At 42.8% G+C, this 23,101-nt stretch overlaps 1 protein-coding gene and 1 pseudogene across 1 annotated transcript in view; one reads left to right on the top strand and one right to left on the bottom strand.

Annotated features, from left to right (window-relative positions):
* Positions 1-23,101, bottom strand: part of SPPL3 (signal peptide peptidase like 3) — a 153,309-nt gene that overhangs the window by 51,328 nt on the left and 78,880 nt on the right. The window contains exons 2-3 of the mRNA XM_036741443.1: positions 15,065-15,142; positions 451-539 (exon numbers count right to left, since the gene is read on the bottom strand). Of these exons, the coding sequence (XP_036597338.1) occupies positions 451-539; positions 15,065-15,142 (167 nt within the window). The remainder of the gene's footprint in view (positions 1-450; positions 540-15,064; positions 15,143-23,101) is intronic.
* Positions 3,189-4,414, top strand: LOC118834003 (annotated as a pseudogene).

Below are 23,101 nucleotides of genomic sequence, written 5' to 3'. Positions count from 1 at the left end.
CTTATACACTAGAAAGGCTTCATGTTGCTCCAGTCCTTTTAAATGAAGCGCAGGTCTCCCCAGCAGAATTTTGCCAGCTCTTTCAACTTAAAGCTATAGAATAGCAACTGCCAGGACAGAAAATGCTATGATGCACTTTCAGGAACCATGTGGAAGATGGCCCTTGGAGGAACTCTTCCAGCCTGTGACCTCAAGCAATACTCAAGGCTGTGCAGATTAACGCTCAGGAGACTTCAGTGTTTCACCAAAACAGTTTTTAGACATGTTAAAAATGAGTGGAACTTTCTAAGTACTTTGTAGTTCAGGTGAAAGCAAAGCAAAACAGAACACACTGGTTTTTTTAATTACTGATCTATATTGTATGTCTGTGAACCTGGAAAATGACCAGCTTTGGGGCAGAAGGACCAGATGGAGGCAGAGGCATGAGAGTTTAAAATCCAGATTTCTTACTATTATTGGTGCTATTCCCATTGAAGGACCCGGATGAACTGTTGCTGTCTTTTTCCTTATCTTGATTCTCAAAGTCCATATTGAGGGACCTGTAGAAAACAAAGAAAAACACTCCATTTTAACAATGAGTTTAAACAATGAGATGCCTCTGCATCGTGGAAGAAGATCAGGAATCTCCATCATGAGACAATTAGACAGAATGTTAAGGGAGCAGGAATAGGACGATCTTTTGAACAGTTTTGCCAAGCCTTTCTTGCTATGACAATGCCGCGTCTGGCGAGCCAGCTTGAGAACGGCTGGAATTAGGATTCTGCATCTTACTGCTATGGTGCCAGTCTCCTTTCTCTCCTTTGCCAATTCACAGTGTCACACACCGGCCCCACTGCAGCCTCCCCAGCCGCCCTTCCCAGCTTTGGATCCACTTTCCCTCACACCTGACTGACTTGCTGGTTGAGGTGGGGGAGTTGGAGGACTCTCTGCTCCTCAGTCCCTTCCAGGCTGTCCCACTACCACTTAAATCTTCCGGTAATCTTTTCTCCTTGGAGACTGGTCACCCAACTGAGTAAATGGAGGTTGTGGTCTACTGACCCCTAAGGCATTCTCCTTCCCACCTCGACCAGGTCAGTCTCTCCTCATGTGGGGGGTCTTGAGCATGTTGACATTCCCTCAAACATTTCTTCAACCTTCCTGTTCCGCACCGCTCTCCCCTCTACCCCACCACAGCTACAGGCAGCGCTGAGCACAGCCTTGGTCTCGTAGTCCATCACCCACAAGTGTTCCACATCTGTTTCCATGAGCTAGGAAATTCCTTTATTTGAGATCAACTCCCTAGAGCTTTGGCCTCTGGAGTCCACTCAGGCCCTTAAACAGCCATGGCTGGGGCCCCAGTGAGAGGAGGCAATGGGATGGAATACCACCGGATGATACAACACAAATGTACAATTAACTGATGTTACATTAGAATGAGTTTCGGATTGGCACTCGGGTGACCTGAATATTCATTCTCTTTGAATGAATGTATAAAGAAAGTGATACCTGAGCAGCATCTTAAAGGAAGAGAAGGAGTCTTTGAGGTGGAGGAAAAGAGGCGACGCAGTTTATGTATGGGTGATGGCTGGTGCAAAGGCTTGGAGAGAGGAAGACCAACTTGGCCTGATCACAGGTGAAAGGTGTAATAAAAAAGCTGAAGGGTGTAATATCCCACCATGCTGGAAAGACAGGCAATGGAGTGATTGTGAGGACTGATGATGAACTACGTCCGCCTGTCTCCCTCTGGCTGACTCTTATCACCTCTCAGTCCTCAGAATCATGACTGGTCATGACAATGGCCAGAGTTGTGAACTCTAATACAGCTTTTCTGTCTGTACAATGCTGGTGCCATCATATACACTGTTCTCCTGGTTCTGCTCATTTTGTTTCACATCCATTCATTCAGATCTGCTCAGGTTTCCCTGAAATCATTTCATTGATCATTTCTTATGACAAAGCAGCATTCTGTTACCTCCATATACCAAGATTGGTCAGCCATTTTCCAATTGAGGATTACTCTTCCTCAGTTTCTAATTCTTTGCTACTACAAAAAGAACCGTTATAAATATTTTTGTATGTATGTCTCCTTTTCCTTCTTCTATTGATCTCTTTAGGGTGTAGATCAATTCACAGCTCCACCAACAGTGCATTTATGTGGCAGACATTAATTTTTAATAATGACGTAGACAGAGGGCTACTATAGCTCATAATAGGGGGTGTTAAGAGAGGGGTGAAAGAAAGATAGCAGACACACAAGGTGACCATCGCGGTAGCTGTCGGGAGGATGGACTGGAGCAGGGAGCCCAACCAGTAAATTACTGCAATGGCAGACCAGGAGAGAGATGATGAGGTCTGATCTAGGGTTGCAGCTGACTGAATGGAGGAAAAGGGCCATATATGAAAGATGCTGCAAGGAAAATGACGAGATTTGGCAATGAAGTAGATACATGGGGTGAGTGAGAGTGAGGAGTCAGGAATGGCACAGGGATTATAAGCCTGGGGGTCTGGGAGGATGGGATGGTGGTACTCTAAACCTGTGCTTCTTAAACTGTGTGTCTAAACAGTAAGAGGGAAGTGAGGAAGAGGGGAAGGTTTGGGGACAAAGATAATGAGCTTTATTTCTGACACATTTTTGAGATGCCCACAGGACATCTAGTTCTAGACATCCAAGAGGTAGTTGGAGATACAAATCTGTGACTCAAAGGAAAGACAAGGGATGGATATATAGGTCTGGAAATCATCTGCACAGCGACAGTAACTAAATCCATGGGAATTGATGACCAAGCGAGAAAGTACAGAAAAAGAAGAAAAGCTGGCCCAGGACAGAGCCTTGGGGGATACCCACAGGTAGTGTGTGACACGGAGCTTAAACAAGGAGGGGTGAATCAGGAGACAGTCATGTCACAAAACCCTGGACAGGAGAGTTTCCTGGAGAGGATGATCAGCAGGGCCATGTGCCTCACAAGGGTCAGCAGGGTCAGGACTGAGAAAAGGCCACTAGATTTTGCGATTAAGAGATCATGGCTAGCTCTGGGAGGGCAGTTTCAGCTGAATCATGAGGTCAGAAAGCAGCCTGCAGGAGGAGGGCGGTGGCACCTCCTCCTCTCTCCTCTTCACATTAGTTCTTGCTGCAGAGGAGCCACAGCCATTGTTATCACCACCTCCAGGATATCTGGCTCTTCTCTCCGCCTTAAATTTGGGTGACTTTTATGAATAATCGAAAGCAGCAAAAGCCCGTGCTGCTATCAGGCCAGCATTTTAAAACTAGAAAAAGAGGTGAAAAAGAGAGGTTTGACCCCACTAACTTTCTGGACTGTATCATTCAAGGTTTAATTGAAACTGGCACTGATTTGGAGGCAGCGCCAAAACTTCTAGATGCTTCTAGGGCCAAACTTAATTATCACGATATGTAGAAGCCCTCTGTGACATTCTGGGGGCTAGTGGTACACTGGTCCCAGATGGTACAGACTGGCAGATGACATGATGTATGCAGATATCTGCATACCTGCAGCACAAGACCTAGAGACCATGCAAGCCTTCCTTTGCTCAGGTGTTCAACAAGTGAATCAGGTGCTACAAATACTGTGAAAAGAGATTCAAGGATGAAGGTGAAAAGCTGCTGTTGTTGGTCTTAAAGGGTTTTTCAGGGTTTGGAGAGGTACAAAGTGGCTGTGTTCTTCTGGCCAACAGGAACCTAAGGCATCCACTCTCAAAAGCCTTTACAATGTGCATTTGGGTAAAGACAGAATCTCAGTGGTCTTTGCTGTAAAGCTGTTTAAATCACGGATAAATGAAAATTACATCAATCTAGTAGCTGCTGGTCTTTGAAAAGTCAGTGTGGCCGACAGACTGATGGACACTCTTCCTTCTGAGAAGCAAAGTGTTGAACACTTCACAAAACAGTTTCTCATAGCAGGTCTAAAAGAACTCTCTGAGTATGTTTGGAAACAGGAAACCACAGGAGCTCATTAAAAAGAGCTACGGGAAGAACTTCAAGAACAAACATCATATGGCCACCCATTTAAGGATATAATCTTATGTGTCAAGGAGGAGGAAGAAAACAACATCCCAGAACAGACTGTCATAGGCATAGTCCGGTCGAGTGTAAAGAACAAAGTGGAGGGGCTGGTTGCAGTGAGCCACCAGGCATCTGAAGCAGGGCAGCCCTCTTCGGGCCACCTTTACTCCTCCGGGCCAGTGCGTTACAGAAGATTCCAGAGTACCAGGATGACAACATTCACTCCATGAAAGTCTTTCAGAGAAGCGTGGCACTTTTTCAGAAAGCTGAAGTCCTGAGTGAAGAGCTCATTTTAAAGTAATGTAAAGATACACATGTTGCAGAGGGGAAAGTGTCTTTCTTGAGCAAATGAAAAATTAAGTAGAGTGGCCCATGAATGCAGAAGAACCAGTGCCTGAGGCTGAAGGAGGTGACTGAATTATGAACCTACAAGCTCAGTAAACTAGCGGGAACCATAGATAAAATGGCATGTCTTGTGTGTCCTTCTGGTTCCTATATCTTCTTACTTCTCTGTATCAAGCATGATATAAGGGCTTTCATGGCAAATTTATTTTAACTGTTCTCTATGGTTACTGAGAAATGTTGGGTTTAGCTTTTAAAACTGTGTTTTAAGTAGCTCCAGGAGCTACAGATTTGAATCTAATATTGCATTTGCCTTCTACCTCCTGTATTTGCTACTGTAATAATGTAACTTAAGGCCTTCCACAATGAACAGTTCTTTTTATCCCTGGGTTTTCTATATACAGTTTACAAGATGTGAACTGGTTAAAACAATTTGTTATGGAAATTCTGTTTGCAAATTAAACTGTGCAAGTATCCAAAGTCCATCCACCCCCACCCCCCACCCCTGCAACAGACTGAAAGAATTCAGAAGAGAGTAAAGAGAGGAAGCAGACACACCAGATATGAAAAGCTTTTTCAAGTTGTTGTGCTGAGAAGGGAAAGAGAGTATAGGATGGAGGGAACCAGGGGCAGGCTCTCAGGCCCTAAGGAAGGAGCCAGCAGACAGGGTGAGGGTGAAGAGAGCAGGGCTGGTGGTGAAAGTGTTTGGCTGGAGAAGGCAGGGGGCCTTGGAGGGGTGGCCCTGGCAAAGAGAAGGGCCCCTTCTTATCCAAGACCACAGAGAAGAAAAGGAGAGGAGGATAAGATGTTCAAGTGATTAGAGACCAGGAGGAGGAAAAAAGGGGGAAGGATCTTGGCAAATGGCCCCAAATTTTTGAATTAAGTATGAGATGAGGGTGATAAAGCCAAGATGTGTCCCAGGGTGGATTTGAACCCAAGGTTTCCTGAGTCTGAGCCTGGTGATAGCCACCATACCATATTCCCCCTCACTAATGAAACAAAAATTTTAAAAGATAATTTCACCAAGGAACAAAATTATACTTAATGCACCATGCTCAAACTAAATGCCCTTACCTCTAGGACACTTCAAAACGGTGTACATTTCACTTACTAATTTTTTCCCTTCAAAAACTCCAACCTAAAATAATTTGCTTATTCAATACCATAGGAATCAAATTGCTAAAGGAACTACTTCATGGAACTAGGAAAAAAATACAAACCAAATTCATACGGAGGCAAAATGGGTCAATCTCAGGGAAAATAATGATTTTAAAAGGGCCCAGAAGTACCTGAACTCAAACTATCCTACAAAGCAATCATTCTCAAAATGATCTATGGAGAGAGAAAAAATTCATGGACAAACAAGGGAAAGAGAGGATGAGAATGGATAATTTTGATTACGTAAAATTAGAGTTTATGTACAAACAAATCCAATAAAGCTAAGATTCAAAGGGAAACAATTAACTGGTGAAAAATCTTTGCAGAAAATTTTCTCTGATAAAGACAGCATTTCCAAGATTCAAATTCATAAGAATAAGCATCATTCCCCATCTGAAGATATGAACAGGTAGTTCTCAAGAGAAGAAAGCCAAGCTATCTGTAGCCATATGAAAAAAAAAATCATTTCAAATTGCTAATTATCAAAGAAGTATAAATTAAAGAAGGCAAGTAGCTGACAAAATGGATAGAGTGCCAGACCTGGAGTCAGGAAGATTCATGCCAGACCTGGAGTTCAAGTCTGGTCTCAGATACTTAAGAGCTGTGTGACCCTGGGCAAGTCACTTCTCCCTGTTTGCCTCAGTTTCCTCATCTGTAAACAAGCTGGAGAAGAAAAATGGCAAACCATGCCAGTATCTTTGCCAAGAAAACCCCAAATGAGGTCACAGAGAGTTGCGTATGTCTGAACAACAACAAATTAAGGCAATTCCAAGGCTCCACTTCATACTCATCAGATTGGCAAAAATACTTACAGTATCTCTTTTTGTGGTAGCAAAAAAACTGGAAACTAAGGGGAGCCCTCCAATCGCGGAATGTCTGAATAAACTGCGGCATATGAATGTACGGAATACTATTGTGCTATAAGAAATGAGGAAAAAATTATCAAAGAGACACCAAAAGACATAGATAAAATGATGCAGAGTGAAGTTGAGTGGAACTAAAAGAAAATTTATAGGGGAAAGGAAGCAAGCATTTATTAAGTGCCTACTGTGTGCCAGGCACTGTGCTAAGCATTTTTTATTACCTCACTTGATCCTCACAACATCCCTGGGCAAGGAAATGACATCTTATGTCTAAAATGACATTTTACAGTTGAGGAAACTGAGGCTGACAGAAGTGAAGTGACTTGGCCAGGGTCATACAGTTAGTAAGGATCAGAGGCTGGTTTTGAACTCAGGTCCTCCTGACTCCAGGCCCAGCTCTCTCCACTACCCCCTCTAACTGCCTGATATATACTATAACTACCTGTTATAATAACAATATTATACAAACAATTTTGAAGAGCTGTGTAAACTGACGAAAAATGAAATAAACAGAACTAGGAGGACAACGTAAACACAAACGACTCTGGAAGCCTTAAAAGCTTATCCATGTCCTGCCCCGAAGATTCCAGAAGTCTCTTGGCAGGTGACTGACTCTGGGTATAGAATAAACACTTATTCTTTGGACATGGCCAAGGAGGCAATTTTGCTATACTGGGCATATTGGTTACAAGAGTTTTGTTTCTCTCCTTTTGATGAGGGTGGGAAGAGGGATGGAATGGAAAGAAGAGAAAAGGGATTTCTGTTAATTAAAAAAAACCAACCCCAAACTTCCAACCTGATCTTTCCCCTTCACCTTGTGTAGCTTCAAAATTTCTTAGGCCGCTATAACTCAGGGACTAAGCGGCAGCAACACATTCACCCCCCAAGGCATTTCTTTGTATCAGCAATAAAAATGACCTTGCTGATTCAGCACTGACCGTTCAACATTTGGACAACATGACCTGGGCCTTTTCATCCAAAGTCCTCTTGTCCTTCAGCAACCTCCTCGCCAGCTCACCCTGCCACCCCCTCCAATCCACTCAACTGCCAAGTCCAGTCAATTATCTCTCCATAAGCACCTCATGGATTCAGTGCCTTCTCTCCACTCACACACCACTTAGTCTGGACCCCTGTATATCTCAACTGCACTAGTATAAGTTATTTTATTTGGGACTGCCAGTTTCTACTCTCTCCTCTCTCAAATCCTGCTTCCATACAGTTGCCTAAGTTATTTTCTAATAGTACAAATCCAGTGATGTCATTTCCTTGCCCTCTACAACCTACTTTTCCAGCCTTCTTCGTCATCATTCCCTTTAACACACCTGAAGGTCCAGCCAAAGATGGTATTGGGTCCTGGCGTCATCCATCATGTCAGCTCCTCCTTCTTAGATCAGTGTCATCTACAAATGTGATAAGTTACCACCCAGGCCTTCATCCAGGTCACTGATAAAAATGCTAAATGGTACAAGGTCAAGGATGAATCCCTGGGTTAGTTCCCTGGAGACCTCCTGCCACATGCCATTCAACCACTCTCAGCTCTTTACGTGTGGCCCTTCACGAATTAAGAATGAAGACCGGAGAAGTAAACTGAAAAATGACTTCAAAACCAACTTCTCCTACCAGGAAAGACCGCTTTTTTACATCTCTGTCCCAGTCCACATGAGGGACAGGTGTCTCAGGGGAAACGGAGGTTGCTAGTGTATAGGAGAGTTGGACATAGTGTAGTCAGAAGGACCCGGGTTCAGATACTACCTTGGACACTTATTAGTACTATGATCCTAAGCAAATTACTTAACTTCTGTGGACCTCTGTCACCTCACCCAAAAAACAGAGGCCCAAGTTGGGTTTGATGATTTCTAATGTCCATCCAAGTTTCAAATCCATGCTCCTAAAATCCTTTTTCACTATTATTTCCTTGCCAGAATGTAACTTCATGTTATGTATGGAAATGTTTGTAGATTAATCGTTTCTCAATTTCTTTTGCTACTTTTTAAATATCATAGACTTTGCTTTAGATTTGAAATCTAAAATCTTCTAAGAACTAGCACACTAAAAACTATTATTTTGAGAAAAAGAAAAAGAAAGAAGAGAGAAGGAAGGTAAAGAGTGAACCAAGGCCATACAGCATACAACTGAGAAAGAGAGAAAGGTCCACAGATTAGCTAGCAGTTCACTCTGGAGACATCATTCATTACAGTTACACTGCTTTCTCTTGACATTCAGAGGTGCAGGATTCTGAAAAGTCTTCTCAATTAACCAACAAATACTTATCAAGCCAAGTTTAGGGAAGCTACTGGCCAGTCTCCAACATGACGTAAGAGAAATCATTCCTTAGGTCAAAACAAGAACTAAGGAACTAAGCAACTGGTATGTTCCATCCACAAAACACACTAAAATTTCACATCACTTTCTCAAATGAGGAAGCACACAAATAAATCATTCTGGTGTCACTAATGGTTTCAAATAAGTTCTATATTAAGATGTACATAAAGTTAAAAAAGAGAGGAAAAGATTTATTTTGAAAGAAATTCGGCTGTCACTGTAAAACAATGGAAGATATAGGAAGAAGAGTCAGAAACTATAGTGTGGCGCTCCAGTCAGAATTCATTTAACATTGTTTTCACCAAAGTTACCATTTTCTCCAAGTTAATGAGATAATAGTAATAAGCCTTGTAATGTTACTGGAATAGGAAGATCTTCCCTGTCCATGACCACAGGTGTTCAATCATGGATGTCTTGTTACTTTGAGCTCTGGCCCAGCTCACAGCTGCGATACATCCTGAGTCAAACAGAGCCCACTGAGGGGAGGGACTTGCCTAAGGAGGAGCTTGTTTAGGGGGAAGCTTGCTTGTAGGAAGGCTTTTACACCTTTTGGTACTAAGCTAATTAGGCACTGAGTCAGGAGGGTTGTGTTGCCTTCTGGTTCTGAGAAGTGTATATATGCTCTGAGCTGAGATTTTGCTTTGGGGGTTTGCTTATGAGAAGGACTTTTTGATCCCCTGGATGGGACTCTGAGTAGCCATTTGTTCAGAGTCCCCCGTCTACTCAGATGTATCTGTGCTCCCCTGATCTGGTGGTATATGTATGACTTTACTCAGTCCTGTCTGCTGGTCTTCGTGCTAATTTCTCTGCTTGTATTTTTATTATGTTCAGGTTGCTGACCTTTCCCCTGTGAACTAGTGAATGTAATTAAAGTAAGACTGTTAACCCCTTTAAAAGCTGTCTTTCCTTCAAAAGCAGATCAAAGAACCTGAGCTAGCAGGCCATCCTGGGTGTTTCCAGGCTACTTACAGCAGCAGAATGGGGAGCTGTTCAGTGTGTCATGGTACCAGGAGAAGGAATGGTGGGGGAGAGAAACGAGGAGAGGGGAAGGAGCTGTTGGTATACTTGTTTCGTCAGGTTCCAAATGGCCCTGCTTCTAGATCGGGGAGGGGATGTCAGGGGCCTTTTGGGTCAGCAAATGAGAAAACTGAAACCCCAAAGGGTTCACGGTTGCACAGCAACCTTTTGATCCAGATGGGTGCTGGGTACTAAAGATCTGAGCTGGAGATTTGAACCCAACTCCTCTTGCCAGCCAGGGCTCATTCCACCTAATTCCCACCCAACATTGTGAAGATCCTGCTGGAGAATGCACAAATAAGCAAGGTTAATGTGAAATGATCAGGGCATACATTTTTAGAGCAGTCACAATTTCTGAATCTTTTGTCAGTTGGGTCCTAGGCTTCTGACAGCAGGTTGGACCTAGGTGTCCGGATGAGTCTTCTACTTGTCAAATTGGTCTGAAAAATATGACTTGAAGGTTGCTGGCCTTTTGGCTTCATCACATAAATTTTTTCCTCCCCCTTTTCATCTGTTATTCTTATAAAGCCTTTGTGTGTCCTATGTGCTACTTTTTATGACCTCATAAATATGAATATAAACCTCTAGAACACCTTTTTTTAAATACTATTTTTTCTAATTACATGGAAAGATAATTTTTAACATTCTTTTTTTTTTAACACAATTGTGAGTTCCAAATTTTCTTCCTCTCCCCCCTCCCCCCAAGCTAATAAGCAATTTGATATAAGGTTATATATGGAGCACATCTTTTTTCTAAGGAATTTTTTCACTACAGGAAGTATTTCTCTCTTCTCTATAAATGTCAAGCTGTAAACCAAGTCACAAGAACATTGTGCCAGGGAAGGGAGAGAGGTACAAGCATTTGCAAAATCTCTCCTCTGGGCATGGCACTATGCTGGTATAAATGTGATCTCATTTGAGAATACTGAAGTATACTTTAGTTGCTCAGAACATGGACAGAGATGCTTTCTGTTTTTTTCGCCTACAAGGAAGGTTTACATCTTTAGGAATAAGGATATTACCACAGAAAGAACTATGGAGTCTGAATGCACATTAAAGCATACTATTTTCACTTTTTTGGGTTGTTTTGTCTTTCTTGTGGTTTTTCTCTTTTGTTCTGATTCTTCTTTCACAAAATGACGAATGTGGAAATATGTTTAATATGATAGTACATGTATAACCAATATCAGGCTGCCTGAAGCCTTGGGAAGAGGGCAGGGGGAGAAAAAAATTGGAACTCAAAATCTTATAAAAGTGAATGCTGAAAACTATCTTTACATGTAATTGGAAAAAATAAGATATTGTTAAGTGGAAAAAAAGGATAAGGATATTAAATGTCATATCACTATTAGCATGCTCAGAAAACGGTTAGAGGGCATTCAGGGTATAATTTGAAAGCAGGACACAGGGACTGAGCAAGAAAAACTCATGTAAAATTTCTCCTTACTGACTTACTGAAACCCTTCTCTCTAGCAAATGCAGTTAGCTCTAGCAACCAGGTGACAGGAGGAAACTGTAGCCTTCTAGTTCATGTATAATTATAAATGTATTTAATTTTAGCATAGCAAGAGAACTTAATAAATCTTCCCCAATGAGACAGGCATTCCCCTAAAAATGGAATGAAAAAACCTATAAAAATGTTGATTTCAATTAAGTCTCCTCTTTAAATTCTCAAACTCACCACTGTTTTAACAGCAAAGAGGCAAAGCCTTTTAGTTTAATTCTAAAACAAGCAAAATATTTAACAAAATTCCAAAAAATTGGCTAGCAATTTTATGGAATCTAATGAAAGTTACGTTAAAGGAAATGTTCAAATTTATTCAATTCAGCAAGTATGCCACATCTTCCAATCAAAGTTTTAAGTGAATTTTTAAGTGGATGTAGTCTGTATGAAATTTAAAAAATAAATTGTTCTCCGCAGAGTCTTTCTCTTTAAAGTTCTCTATCTGGTCAGGCACAGTGGGGCATGCCAGTGCAGGTCTGTCCTTGCAGGAGAAGGGTATTAGATGTCTGGAATTCAGAACCCGTAGATCCAATGTCCTGGCAAGCCTGGCAGCAACGTAGCGGGGTGGGCAAGCTCTCTGAAGGGGAGGGCCACCAGGCTGCTTAGGGAGAAAGGAAAAGTCAACTGGCCCAGGTCAGAAAACCAGAGCAGGTGAAAGCCTCGGTGCTGTCCAGCAGCAGCATGAGTGGCTACTGCACTTCCAACCTAAGTAAAATATAGACACTTGGTCTCAGAAAAAGAAAGTTCTGGGTCTTATAGCCCAATATAAGGGTCAGCAAGCCTATTTCTGCAGGCCCTTGAGGTAAGAGGTTTTCACATTTTAAATAAAACTTTATTTAAAAATGTAAAAACCATTCTTAGATTTCAAGCAACTGACTGGCAAGCTATACTTTGCCAACCTCTGGCCTAATATATAAAAGTAATTACCCCAAAGAATTTAGTTTCTTGGAGATCTGTTTTTCTAAATAAGAATTGTAGTACAACCCTGGAAGGCTGAACCTATTTGTCTTTCTGCTCCATGATCCATTAATGTGGATCACTTGGAGAAAATCAAAAACCCATCCGTCAAGAAACAGATGAGAGAGACAGAGACAGAGACATACACACACAGAGAAAGAGAGAAAGAGACAGAGACAGAGAGACAGACAGACATCCTGTGAGATCTAGATCTTGCTGCTAAGAGTGTTTCCCCCTCCCCTTTCCTTCCCCACAATAACTACCTGTTACACTTCACCTGAAAAGCAGGGTCTGTGCTTGACCCTGGCCTAATTAACATATCTATCAATGGTTGGCTCACCTTATCTGTAGCTGACAAAAGTCAGGATCCAAAAGGACCTCCAAAGGCCAGGATATCCAGCTCTCAGGATCAAAGTAAAGCCTTCTATTTGGGTAAAAAAAAATCCACTTCCCAACTCTAAGGTGGAGGCCTGACATAGCAGGTGTTCTGAAAAAGATCTGGGGCCTTTAGTGGACCCTAAGCTGAAGATGAATGGGAAGTTAGGCTTCCATCAGAGGAGGAAGAGGGGAGGTGACAGCACCACTGCACTCTGTCCTCATGGGGGAAGAACCAGGAGCAGAGAGGTGGGGAGGGGATGGAAAGAGGAAAATGTATGCTTGATGTTAGGAAAAAGCCTTGAGAGGTGATGGGGGTTCCTGTTCCTTGTTGGGTATGTTATAGTGAGGATTCCTTGGGCATATGTGTTTGACTCAATGGCCCCTAAATTTCCTTCAAACTCTCAGATTCTGTGACTTTGTATTTTCACAGGAATGAAATCAAGTCCAGTTGCCCTTCTTCTTAAACACCCTATCTCCCAAATGCTATGCCAATACAGAGTGGTTTTGCCTTCCTCTGAACTCACAGTACTGGTCTAGGTTCAAGAGTTAGAGGCCAGGGCTCACTGTGGGGACACAGTCACCATGGGGTGTGACAATCAAGCTAATATCCTGACTCTTTCATTGTTGTTTCCTCCTGTCAGTCACTTACTTAACTGGTCAGTGGAAACTGAATTAAATTAGCTCTTCGATTTCAGGCTCTGAGAGGGGGGAAACCTCCAGCTTCCAGGCTGAGTCCAGCTCTCCCTTTAACTTTATCTGGCAAGCCAAATGTGGACTGAGCAGTATCACTCCGTTGGTGTCTGTGTTTCTGTCTCACTTGTTCCTTTTTTAAAAATGACAGTCACTTTCACTAGGATTTAGTTATAAACACCACAGGATCAAAGTCTCTGTCTCCAGAGCTAACCTCTCCCTACTTACTCTGCTACTCTCTCTTCCTACCATTCCTATCTTTCTTAACAATTCATTACAGGAAAACTAACAGCGCTTGGCATTTATGTAGCACTTTAGTTTTATGAAGCATTTGCATAATTATCTTGAAAGCACAATGAGGTCGATGCTGCAGTTCTTGTTAGTTCACTGATGACAAAACCTTTTCAAAGGGGCCCTCAGCAAGTTGATGCTGAGAGGTCTAATCTGAGTCTCCATTTCTCCATTTCTCTCTTTCTTCAGGGCTCCCGCCATTAGACCAGGAGACTTCTCTATACTAAAGATATTTCTATTTTATTCACTGAATCTGGCTTTACCTTCCCTTTAATCATCAAAGCAGACCCCTGGCCTTAGAACTAAACACCTGCTAATTTAATTTTCTTAGGTGATGTTTGGTGTCCCACTGCTTGCACCCCGCCCCCCCAAACTGGTAAACTAGCTTTCTACCCTAAAATCTGTACTAAGACTAATACTGAATAGCTGTCTGCTTTGTCTGTAGGGAAAAATGAACACACCATAACCATGATCTTTTCCTTCAGTTAACCCCTTCTCCCATTAATAATGAAAAAACAAAAAAGCAAATGACAGCAGAAATAGATACATGGCCATGATTTAAAAAAAAAAAATGTTCTTAATTTTTTGGCTAATCCCCTCCCCCCACTCCCATATTACTCACCCTTTATCAGATTATTAAACTTCAGACAACATGTGGCTATTGTGCTTCTGGAAGAACTAATGAATTCCACTGGTTTTTATCCAATGATCTTCAGTATTTCTCTTCCATAAGACTTTTCTCTGATGCCTCATCATAGCACGGAAGTGGCCCTGAGCTCTCGAAGGCTTAGCTGGCAGACCAGGCCTCAAACATGTCTAGGGGGCAGTCAGGGGTTCCAAAAGCAGACCAGTTTTGCACACAGAGTATCATCCATAGCAGGAGAGCTGCTGGGGGGTGAAGTCCTTGGCCATGGCAACCATTAAACAGAGAAAATATACAAAATGGCCCTTTGCAGCGTCATTCCGTTTTCACAATGATGGTGGCCAAGAGGCAGAAATGGCTTGGCATATATAAAGAAGCGCACAATTTGAAAGCCATTTTATACACACTAATTGAACTGCTGGTCCCTGTGAGATTTGTATCTATTGACCAATGTGCTGACATATTTTGAGATGTTGGGACTTCTGGGTCAAGATGGTTAAACAGGAGATATGCTGTCTCCCACACACCTGGTCTAGGAAAACCCTGAAGGTCATAAGAGATCAAATAGTGATCGGGAAATTCAGTAAGAAACTCTAAAAGTCACTTCTTCCATCCTAGAACCAAAGAGAAGGTCAGCCCCTCCCCCCCCCAGCAAAATTACCGCCTCCTAGTCAGCCCAAGGTGGGAAAGGGAAGGGAGCAGCGTGATGCTGCAGCGCTTGGACCCAGACAGCCCAGGCCCAGGGCTCAGAGGTTCCTGACGCTGTCCTGAGTGTCAGATGAGACCTTCAAGATCCATCTTCTACAAAGAAGACCTAACATTGGCTTGGTCCCCATACTTCCATAGAAAATATCTGTACTTAAAAAAAGTTAAAGCAGAAAAATGTTTAGAAAGCTCATTACCTGAAGCTGCCATAGACAATGAGGAGAATAGAAATCAGAAACGTTGACACTTGACTGGAATCCACCAGGGAATAGGCCCTAGAGAAACAAAAGAGAAACAATATATTCAGGCACTGCTAGAAGACTCTGGTTTTTAAGAATTACAAAACAGGCTATTAAAAAACCGACAGGATAATTATCACTGAAATTTATGGTCAAAATACATTTAAAAAGCAAAGTTTTTTCCTTTAACTTGCAGAACAAATCCGCAAGCCCCAGAGATGATGATGCTCATCTAGTTGCTGAAATGTAGTTTAGATAAATTCACACTTAAAATCCAACAAAATAAACTAAATCAGCAAAGGAGACAAGATCTGTTACACAAATGCTGGCTTCCTCAGTCTCTCTTATCACTGCTGTGGGGATTTTAATGTATTTCAACAGATGCCCAATAAAAATCTATTGACTGAGATGATCAATGTCCCACAAGGAAGTCACCTCTCAAAAGAGATGAGATCCATGATTTGGGGGGGAAGGGATGGGGGTCTGAAACTGTTACTGACTGGTATAGGCAACCTCCCTGTGGGCAAACTCCCTCTACCAATCTGCAAGTTAGCAAACCCCCTCTAACTTCCTGTTTCAGAAAGTTGCTTGGGATGTGGAGAAATCAAGTAACAGATTCAGGGGCAGGCCTTGAATACAGGCTCCTGACTCTGAGGCCGGTCTGTCCAAAATCCACTGGACCAAACTTCCTCTTATCTAGAAATACAAACAGGAAATTTTAAGTCCCTGGATTTTGCTACCTCTTCAACTCTTGCTGGCTCCTGTTTCTCTTCTCATCAATCACATTTAATCAATTTTACTTTTGAAGTCCACCATTTATCTAAGAACCTCCTAGCTGTTAACTCCCTGGCAGCACAAGCCTCCTCATTCTCCCCCAAGATGCCCTTCCTCAGTTCTATCTGTTCATCAATCCTACCTGTTTAGGCTGTTCCCTAGATATCAAATGCTTTCTTTATTCCTTTCCATCTATCTAGACATAATCCAACTATCAAAGCCCAGGTGAAATGGCATCTTCTCCCAGAATCCTTTCCTGATTACTTTAGCCAAGACCGAATGCTCTCTTTTCTAACTCCATACAGTCAGTGTTTCAACAATCTGGCTAGCAGCTGCTGTGGCGGGATGTAAAACCAACAACAACCAGCCCACAGAACGCTGCAAGCCCAAGTACTTTTGATCTGCTTTCCTAAGGAAAGCAACGTTAAGGGGTTAACAAGCTTACTTTAATCCAGCATACAAATACCATTCACTTAGTTCAGGGGAAAAAGCCAGCACAATGAACTTCAGAGCAAATACAAACAAATTATAAACATCTACAGGCCACATACAATTCATAGTTACCAACATCTAAGTTCAGCCTGGGAGCTCATAACAAGGGCTGGCCCAGAGTCACGTGCCACCAAGACTGAGAGCCTTTTGCAAGTAGCTCTGTCTTCTCCTTTTAAAAAGTTTCAGATGTCATCAAATGTCATCTGAGCAACCAGAACTTAGGCTCCTTCGACTGGCTCTGGTGTTAGCCCCTCCCCTCATTGGCCCCACCTGGGGCCCCACCTTAGTTACCAATTCACACCCACGTAGGCTTAGCACCTAATAGATAGGGGTTTGGGCCTGGGGCTTAGCACCTAGTAAGACTCAATCAAAGACACTTAATTGATCAAAGGAAACAAAAGGCCAAACTCTTCAAGGATCCCCAATACAGTCAGTCACCTATTTTTTTAAATATCATCACATGAAGATTTTATAATTGTTCCACATACTTGAATTTTATCTCTCCAACCACATCTAAGTTCCTCAAAGTAGAATTGACATAGTACAAAAGAAACCCAAGGTGCGCAAATTTGGAGAACCCACCCCAAGTGTTCCCATAGATTAGTTGTACCTGACCTATGGTAGAACATTCTGAGCTCGTACTGGTCTGATCACCCACAGTCGGACACCCTGTAACTTGACTCTAGCACAGTGATGTCATTCTGGTCCTCTTTGAGAATGGAGGACAACAACCAACCAACCAAGTTCCTGGAAGGCTAAGGGCCATGTCTTATACTTTTGTAGCCTCTAAAGTACCCAGCACACAGTGGTTATCCAAGAAATACTGCCTGAGTTAACAAACTCTCTCATGTGCCTCCATACAGTTAATGAGAGAGGATGGCCAATCTCCAGCAGCCTTGGGGGTTTTCTACTCTTCATCCTCATCTATGGCCACATGGACATTATTTTGGTCTGTGTTTTTGGAAAATGTGTGCAATGCTGCTATGAAATCTCTGAACACATATCTCTCTGTTTTGGTAACACTCTCAGCGTATATTACTAGCAATGGAATTATTGAGTCAAAGGGTGTGCCTATTTTTCTAACTTTTACTGTGTACTGATAGATTCTCTCTAAAATGATTCTCCAAGTTTGCACAAGATAAGTTTGATTTAAATCAAATTAACTGAACTAAAGTCTTCTATCTGTGAATGAAGGAGTTTGATATCTTGATGTTGACTTCCATGACTTCATGATATTGCTGAGAAATCATTCCTACCTAATAGTCAGGAGGTGACCTCACTTTCTCTCACTCATCTCTGACACCCCAAATATCTAAGCTGCTGCCAGGGCCCATTGATTTTACCTTTGTAACACCTCTCATATGTTCTCTTCTCTATTCTGACACTGCTCCCTGGTGCAGGCCCTCACTACCTCACATCTTGACTACTGCAATAGGCCACTGGCTGGTCTCCCCACTCCTTTCCATCCTCCAGTCTGCTGTCAGAGATCTTCAAGCACAGGTCTGACCATGTCACCTCCATAATTGATAAATTCCAGTGGCTCTCTATTTCTAGGATCAAAGATAAATTCTCTGTGTTCCATTCAAAAGCCTTATTAATCTGGACCCCTCCCTGATTTTCGAGTCTTCTCCATCCCCTGCCCTTTACTCTGTGATAGTGACATTGGCCTCCTCTTTGATATTCCGGGGACTCTATCACCCTACCTCAAGAACAAGAGTGATGCCAAAGACCTGCAAATGGGCAAAAGCTTCCATTTACAATAACAGGAAGAGAATGGCACCTACAAATTACAATCCACTAAGCTCGGACAAAATTAGAGCAAGTATTATTAAAGGGATTGGTATGGAGTGTGTAAATATCCATGATATTGAGCCAAAATAGCTTCACCAAGAAAATTAATCTTATTTCTTGACAAGGTTACTACACTGGCAGATTAAGGAACAACTGTAGATATACTTTAATTTACCTGGATTTTTACAAAGCATTTGCTCAAATATCGAGTGCTATTCTTGTGGAACATAAGGCAACATGGGGGCTTAATTAGCTTGAGAGAGAACAGGTGAATGTTTATCTCCAAAGGGACAGGACCTGTGACTGATTTCCAGAATGGCTGGACTGCTTCTCAGCTCCACCTCCAGCAAATACAGCTTGGGCATGTCATGTCTGGTCTCCTGCACTGTCTCATCTAGTGATTTAATTTTGACTTGATTTTTCACGTTTGTGTCTTCTCTCCCTGCCAGAGTGTTGCTCCCTAAAGGCAGGACTCTGTGCCCTACAGATCTCTGACTGGCGTTGTGCTCTTCAGCATTTTTCTCAATGATTTGGATAAAAACACGTTTTCCAAATTTGCAGATGGCGCAAAGTTGGGATGGAAAGGTAACATACAGACAGAAAGTCAAAGCTTGTATCCAAAAAAACTTGAGCTAAATCAAACAAGATGGTATTTTATAGGGATAAATGAAAAGTGTTACATTTAAGACCAAAAAGTTGACTTCATATGAACACGATGGGAGAAACAGCGATTAGCTAACAGTCTGGGGTGGGGGTGGGAGGGAAGAGAGGGAGGAAGACAAGAGACAGAGACACAGAAAGAGCACACTCAACTCCAAACCTGGGGGTGCAGGTGGATGGCAAGCTCAATGAGTTAACAGCTGGGAAAGAATATAAAAGAAGTGTAATGTTTCCACTTTGGGGTCATCTAGGCAGCTGGATGGCATAGTGAATAGAGTGCTGGGTCTGAAGTCAGGAAGACCTGAGCTCAAATACAGCCTCAGATCCTGGGCAAGTCACTTAACCTGTCTGCCTCAGTTTCCTCAACTGTAAAATGGGGACAATACTAGCATCTTAATTACCTGGCTTGTTGAGAGGATCAGATGAAATATTTATAAAGCACTTAGTGTCTGGCACTTAGCAGGTGCTAAATAAATGCTTATTCCCTCACTACTTCCCTTCCCCACTATGCCTGCTACATAAATGATGCACAATAAATGCTTGTTTCCTTCCTTCCTTCCACATGTTTAAAAAGGCTGGAGAGTTTTCAAGTGAGGGCAACCAGGTGATGAATGGTATTAAGTTTGTTCCCTATGAACATCAGTGACCTGGGATGGGTGCCCTGGCACAAAGAGAAGCATTGGACAGGAGAGCTGTTTCTAAGTGATGGATGGCATGTCATTGGAAGAGGAATCATCTGCTCTCGCTTCGTCCTAGAGGCAGACCTGGAAGCAAAGGGTGTTAACTGCAGAGACGCAAAGTGAGGCTTGATGTAAACAGAAACATGGTCAAAATGAGAGCGCTCCTAAAGAGTGAGCTACCATGAGAGGCAGGGGGCTCCCTCACCGGAGGTCTTCAGACAGCGGTGGGTGGCTGCCTGGCAGGCAAAATGCATAGGGGGTGTGGTTTGGGTTGGATGGTTCCATGCCCCAGCACAACCTGCCATTCCACTGTACAGTTTCAACCTGAATTCATATCATTTATTTCTTTACTAGAACGATGTTTGACTTCAACATGTTCTTGTTACAGCCTTAAGAAAGCTCTTGCTGCCAGAAGTCCAACCCATTTTTAAGCAGACTTCATGATGATCCCACATGTTTAGATGGGCTCCATTAATTTTCTTCAAGTTTCCTTGTGGCGAGTACTTTTCAAGAGGATGTTCCCTTTAGGGTTCCAAGGCTTTGCTTTTTTCCATTCCACCACATTTATTTTATAGGATTGTCAACTTAGCAGCACAGGAGCTTCACTGAGATTCTCAAAGATCTCATCTGGGGCCCCGGTTTCGAGTTTCCTTCTGTCCCTGACTATTCCCAATGCTAGATCTCAAATCAAGACAAACTTCCACTGAAAATTTCTGATAATTGGGGAAAATTCCATCTTTAAGCTCCCTTTCATTTTACCAACTCTTTGCATTTGTTTTTGGGCCTTTTCCCCTGTTCCAGCCTGATTCTGTTCAGCAATCTCTTTCATGAAAAATCACCCTTTTAGAAAGGGGCTGGCTGGATTTGAACTCAGGACGATAAGTCCTCTGACTCCAGGCTCGGTGCTCTTTCTAGTCACTGTGGCACCTGGCTGCCCCCTCAAATGAGGGAGCAGGTTTCCAAGCCCTTATCCCCAAGCCCCCTTCTACCTTTCCAGTCTTATTACTCCTTACTCTCCGATTCAGGGCCATCGGCCTCCCAGGTCTTCCATAAATAGGACACTCCATTCTCAGCTCTGGGCATTCTCTCTAGCAGACTTCCATGCCTGGAACCCTCTCCTCCACTCCAATCTCCCCAGCCTCCTTTAAGTCCCACCTTTACAGAAAGCCTTCCCCAACCCCTCTGAATTCCAGTGCCTTCCCTCTGTTAATCGTTTCCTATTCATCCTGTACCGAGCTTGCATGGTATATATTTATTTGCATGTGGCCTCCCCGGTTGGATTCAAAACTCCCTGAAGGCAGGAACTGTCTTTGGCTTCTGTAAAATGGGGACAATGACAGTGCCTATCAGAGCTGTTAATGGCAGCGAGGTGGCTGGATAGAGCCGAGGAGTCAGGAGGACTTGAGTTCAAATTACGCCTCAGACACTGACTGGCTACAAACTAGCTGTGCAAATCACTGAACGCGGTTTGTCTCAGTTTCCTCATCTGTAAAATGAGCTGGAGAAGGAAATAACAAAACCACTCCAGTATCTTTGTCAAGAAAACCCTAAAATGGGGACACAGAGAGTCAGGTGTGACCGAAAAACCCTACCACCACCACCACCACCACCACCACCAAAGTGGTGAGGATTAAATGAGGCAGTTATAAAGCACTTGGTACAGTACCAGGCATAGAGTAGGTGCTTAATAAATGCATACTGACTGATATATAAAGCGCTGTGAAACCACATGAGTGAATTACCACAAAAAGCAAGTCATCTCTGGAGACATAAACCCATGGATTCCCAATGAACATCTCTGAAGCTTGATGGGCACTTCTGGACACAGTACTGCCACCCGCTGCAGGGGATGATTTTCTTTAATCTTTCTAAATAAACCTGAAGAAGAGACCTGGGGAACCCTTACAGATTAGGTTCATAATACAGACCACTGGATCTTCCAAAGCTTATGTTTAAAAGATCACGGTACTACACCTTGAGTCAAATACTATATAACCGGAAGTCATAATTCTTATTCTGTGAGACTTGAAATTCATTTAAAATTTCCAGGACCCAAATTTTTATTCATATGGAAGCATTTCCTCCAAAGATGCAGAGGAATTCCCTCCATGGGAGGAGACTGGGGGTCTCAGCTTAATGATGTACTGAAGTCATAAAAATGTATCAGCTTGTGACCATTCAAGTCGTGATGAGACTTTGTGAATGTCCTTACTCTGGTCCTTGAGACACATTTCTAGCCTGTAGCTTGGCCTTCCCAGATGGCAGGTCCCTCCAGTGTCTGGGCTTCACTGGCACAGCCTAGGAGAATCTAGGGTCACCTCTACACCACAAGGAGCCGTAAGAATAAGATTTCAATAGGGAGTTATCTAAACTTTCATATATTTAAGAACAGAATTGTTTTATGTGATTTTCTTCTCCTTTCTTCTGTGTAGACACAATGCTAGGTTTGGAGTCAGGAAGAACAAGAGTTTAAACACGGCTCTGTGACTCTAAGCAAGTACTTTACCTCAGTCTGCCTCAGCTTCCTCAACTGTAAAATGGAGACAGTAACAGCCCCCACTCCACCTGGCTGTTACCTGGACCAAATGAGACAACATCTTCGAAGCACTGAACACAGAGCAGGGCCTGGCATGCAGCAGGCACGCAGTAAACGTTGGCTCCTTTCATTTGTGCCACAATCCCCACTATCTCCTGCATCTTCTCTGCCTCCAAATGGGACCTCCAGAGACTGTGCCCAAGAAGGGCTAAGCCATTGAACTGGGCCCTGCCCATCTTCTGCTCTGCCGCTGCCCAAGTACTCTCCTCTCCCTTAAACTTTCCACCTCTTGCTCTGAGAACGGTAATTAAGTCAATGCTAGAGTTGCTGGCTGGACCAAAACAACCCTCCCTGGCCACCATTCTCCTATTTGTGTTGTCTCTCCCATTTAGAATATAAGCTCTTGGAGAGAAGGGACAGTCCTGCTTTTGTATTAGTATCTCGAGAGTAGGGGTTCTCAAAGTTTAGGGACCCCAAAGATCCTTTCAGGGCATTTGTAGGGTCAAAACTATTTTCATAAGAATACTAAGACATTTAAATTTCTAATACTACATAAAAGCTCTTTGGGCAGGGGTCCTCAATAATTTAAGAGTATAAAAGGGGCAGTGCTTATTCACTTTTAAAATGGTATTGTTTTAATAGTGGAATCTCTTCCTGGCACTGTGTGTTGTCGTCCCCCCCCCAACCCCGCACCAGTGGACTTTCTTGATTCTTGATAAGTGAAATATCGTCACTAAGAGGAGATCTGCCACTCTGCTGCAAAAGTGATCTTTTGAAATCAGGGGTCTGTGCTGTATTGTCCTTTCTACCCCAGACAGATGGAACATGATGAGGAAGGGGAAGGAGCTTGGATGAAAGGATAATACTATCACAAAGAGCTTGACTTCCATGACTGTGCTAGAGATATGAGAGGCAGAATGGCAGAGCAGAAAGAGCACTGGGCTTGGCACCAGAAAGAAATGCTTAGACCCTGGCTCTGCTACTTCTAAGCTGTGACACTGAACGAGCCATTTAACCTTCCAAAAACAAAAACATAAAGGGTTCTGTCCTGAAACCAGAAAG

The sequence above is a fragment of the Trichosurus vulpecula genome, chromosome 1, assembly GCF_011100635.1.
Source record: "Trichosurus vulpecula isolate mTriVul1 chromosome 1, mTriVul1.pri, whole genome shotgun sequence".
NCBI classification, from domain to species: domain Eukaryota; kingdom Metazoa; phylum Chordata; class Mammalia; order Diprotodontia; family Phalangeridae; genus Trichosurus; species Trichosurus vulpecula.
Note: the sequence above shows the minus strand (reverse complement) of the source record. Positions and strands in the feature narration are given on the sequence as shown.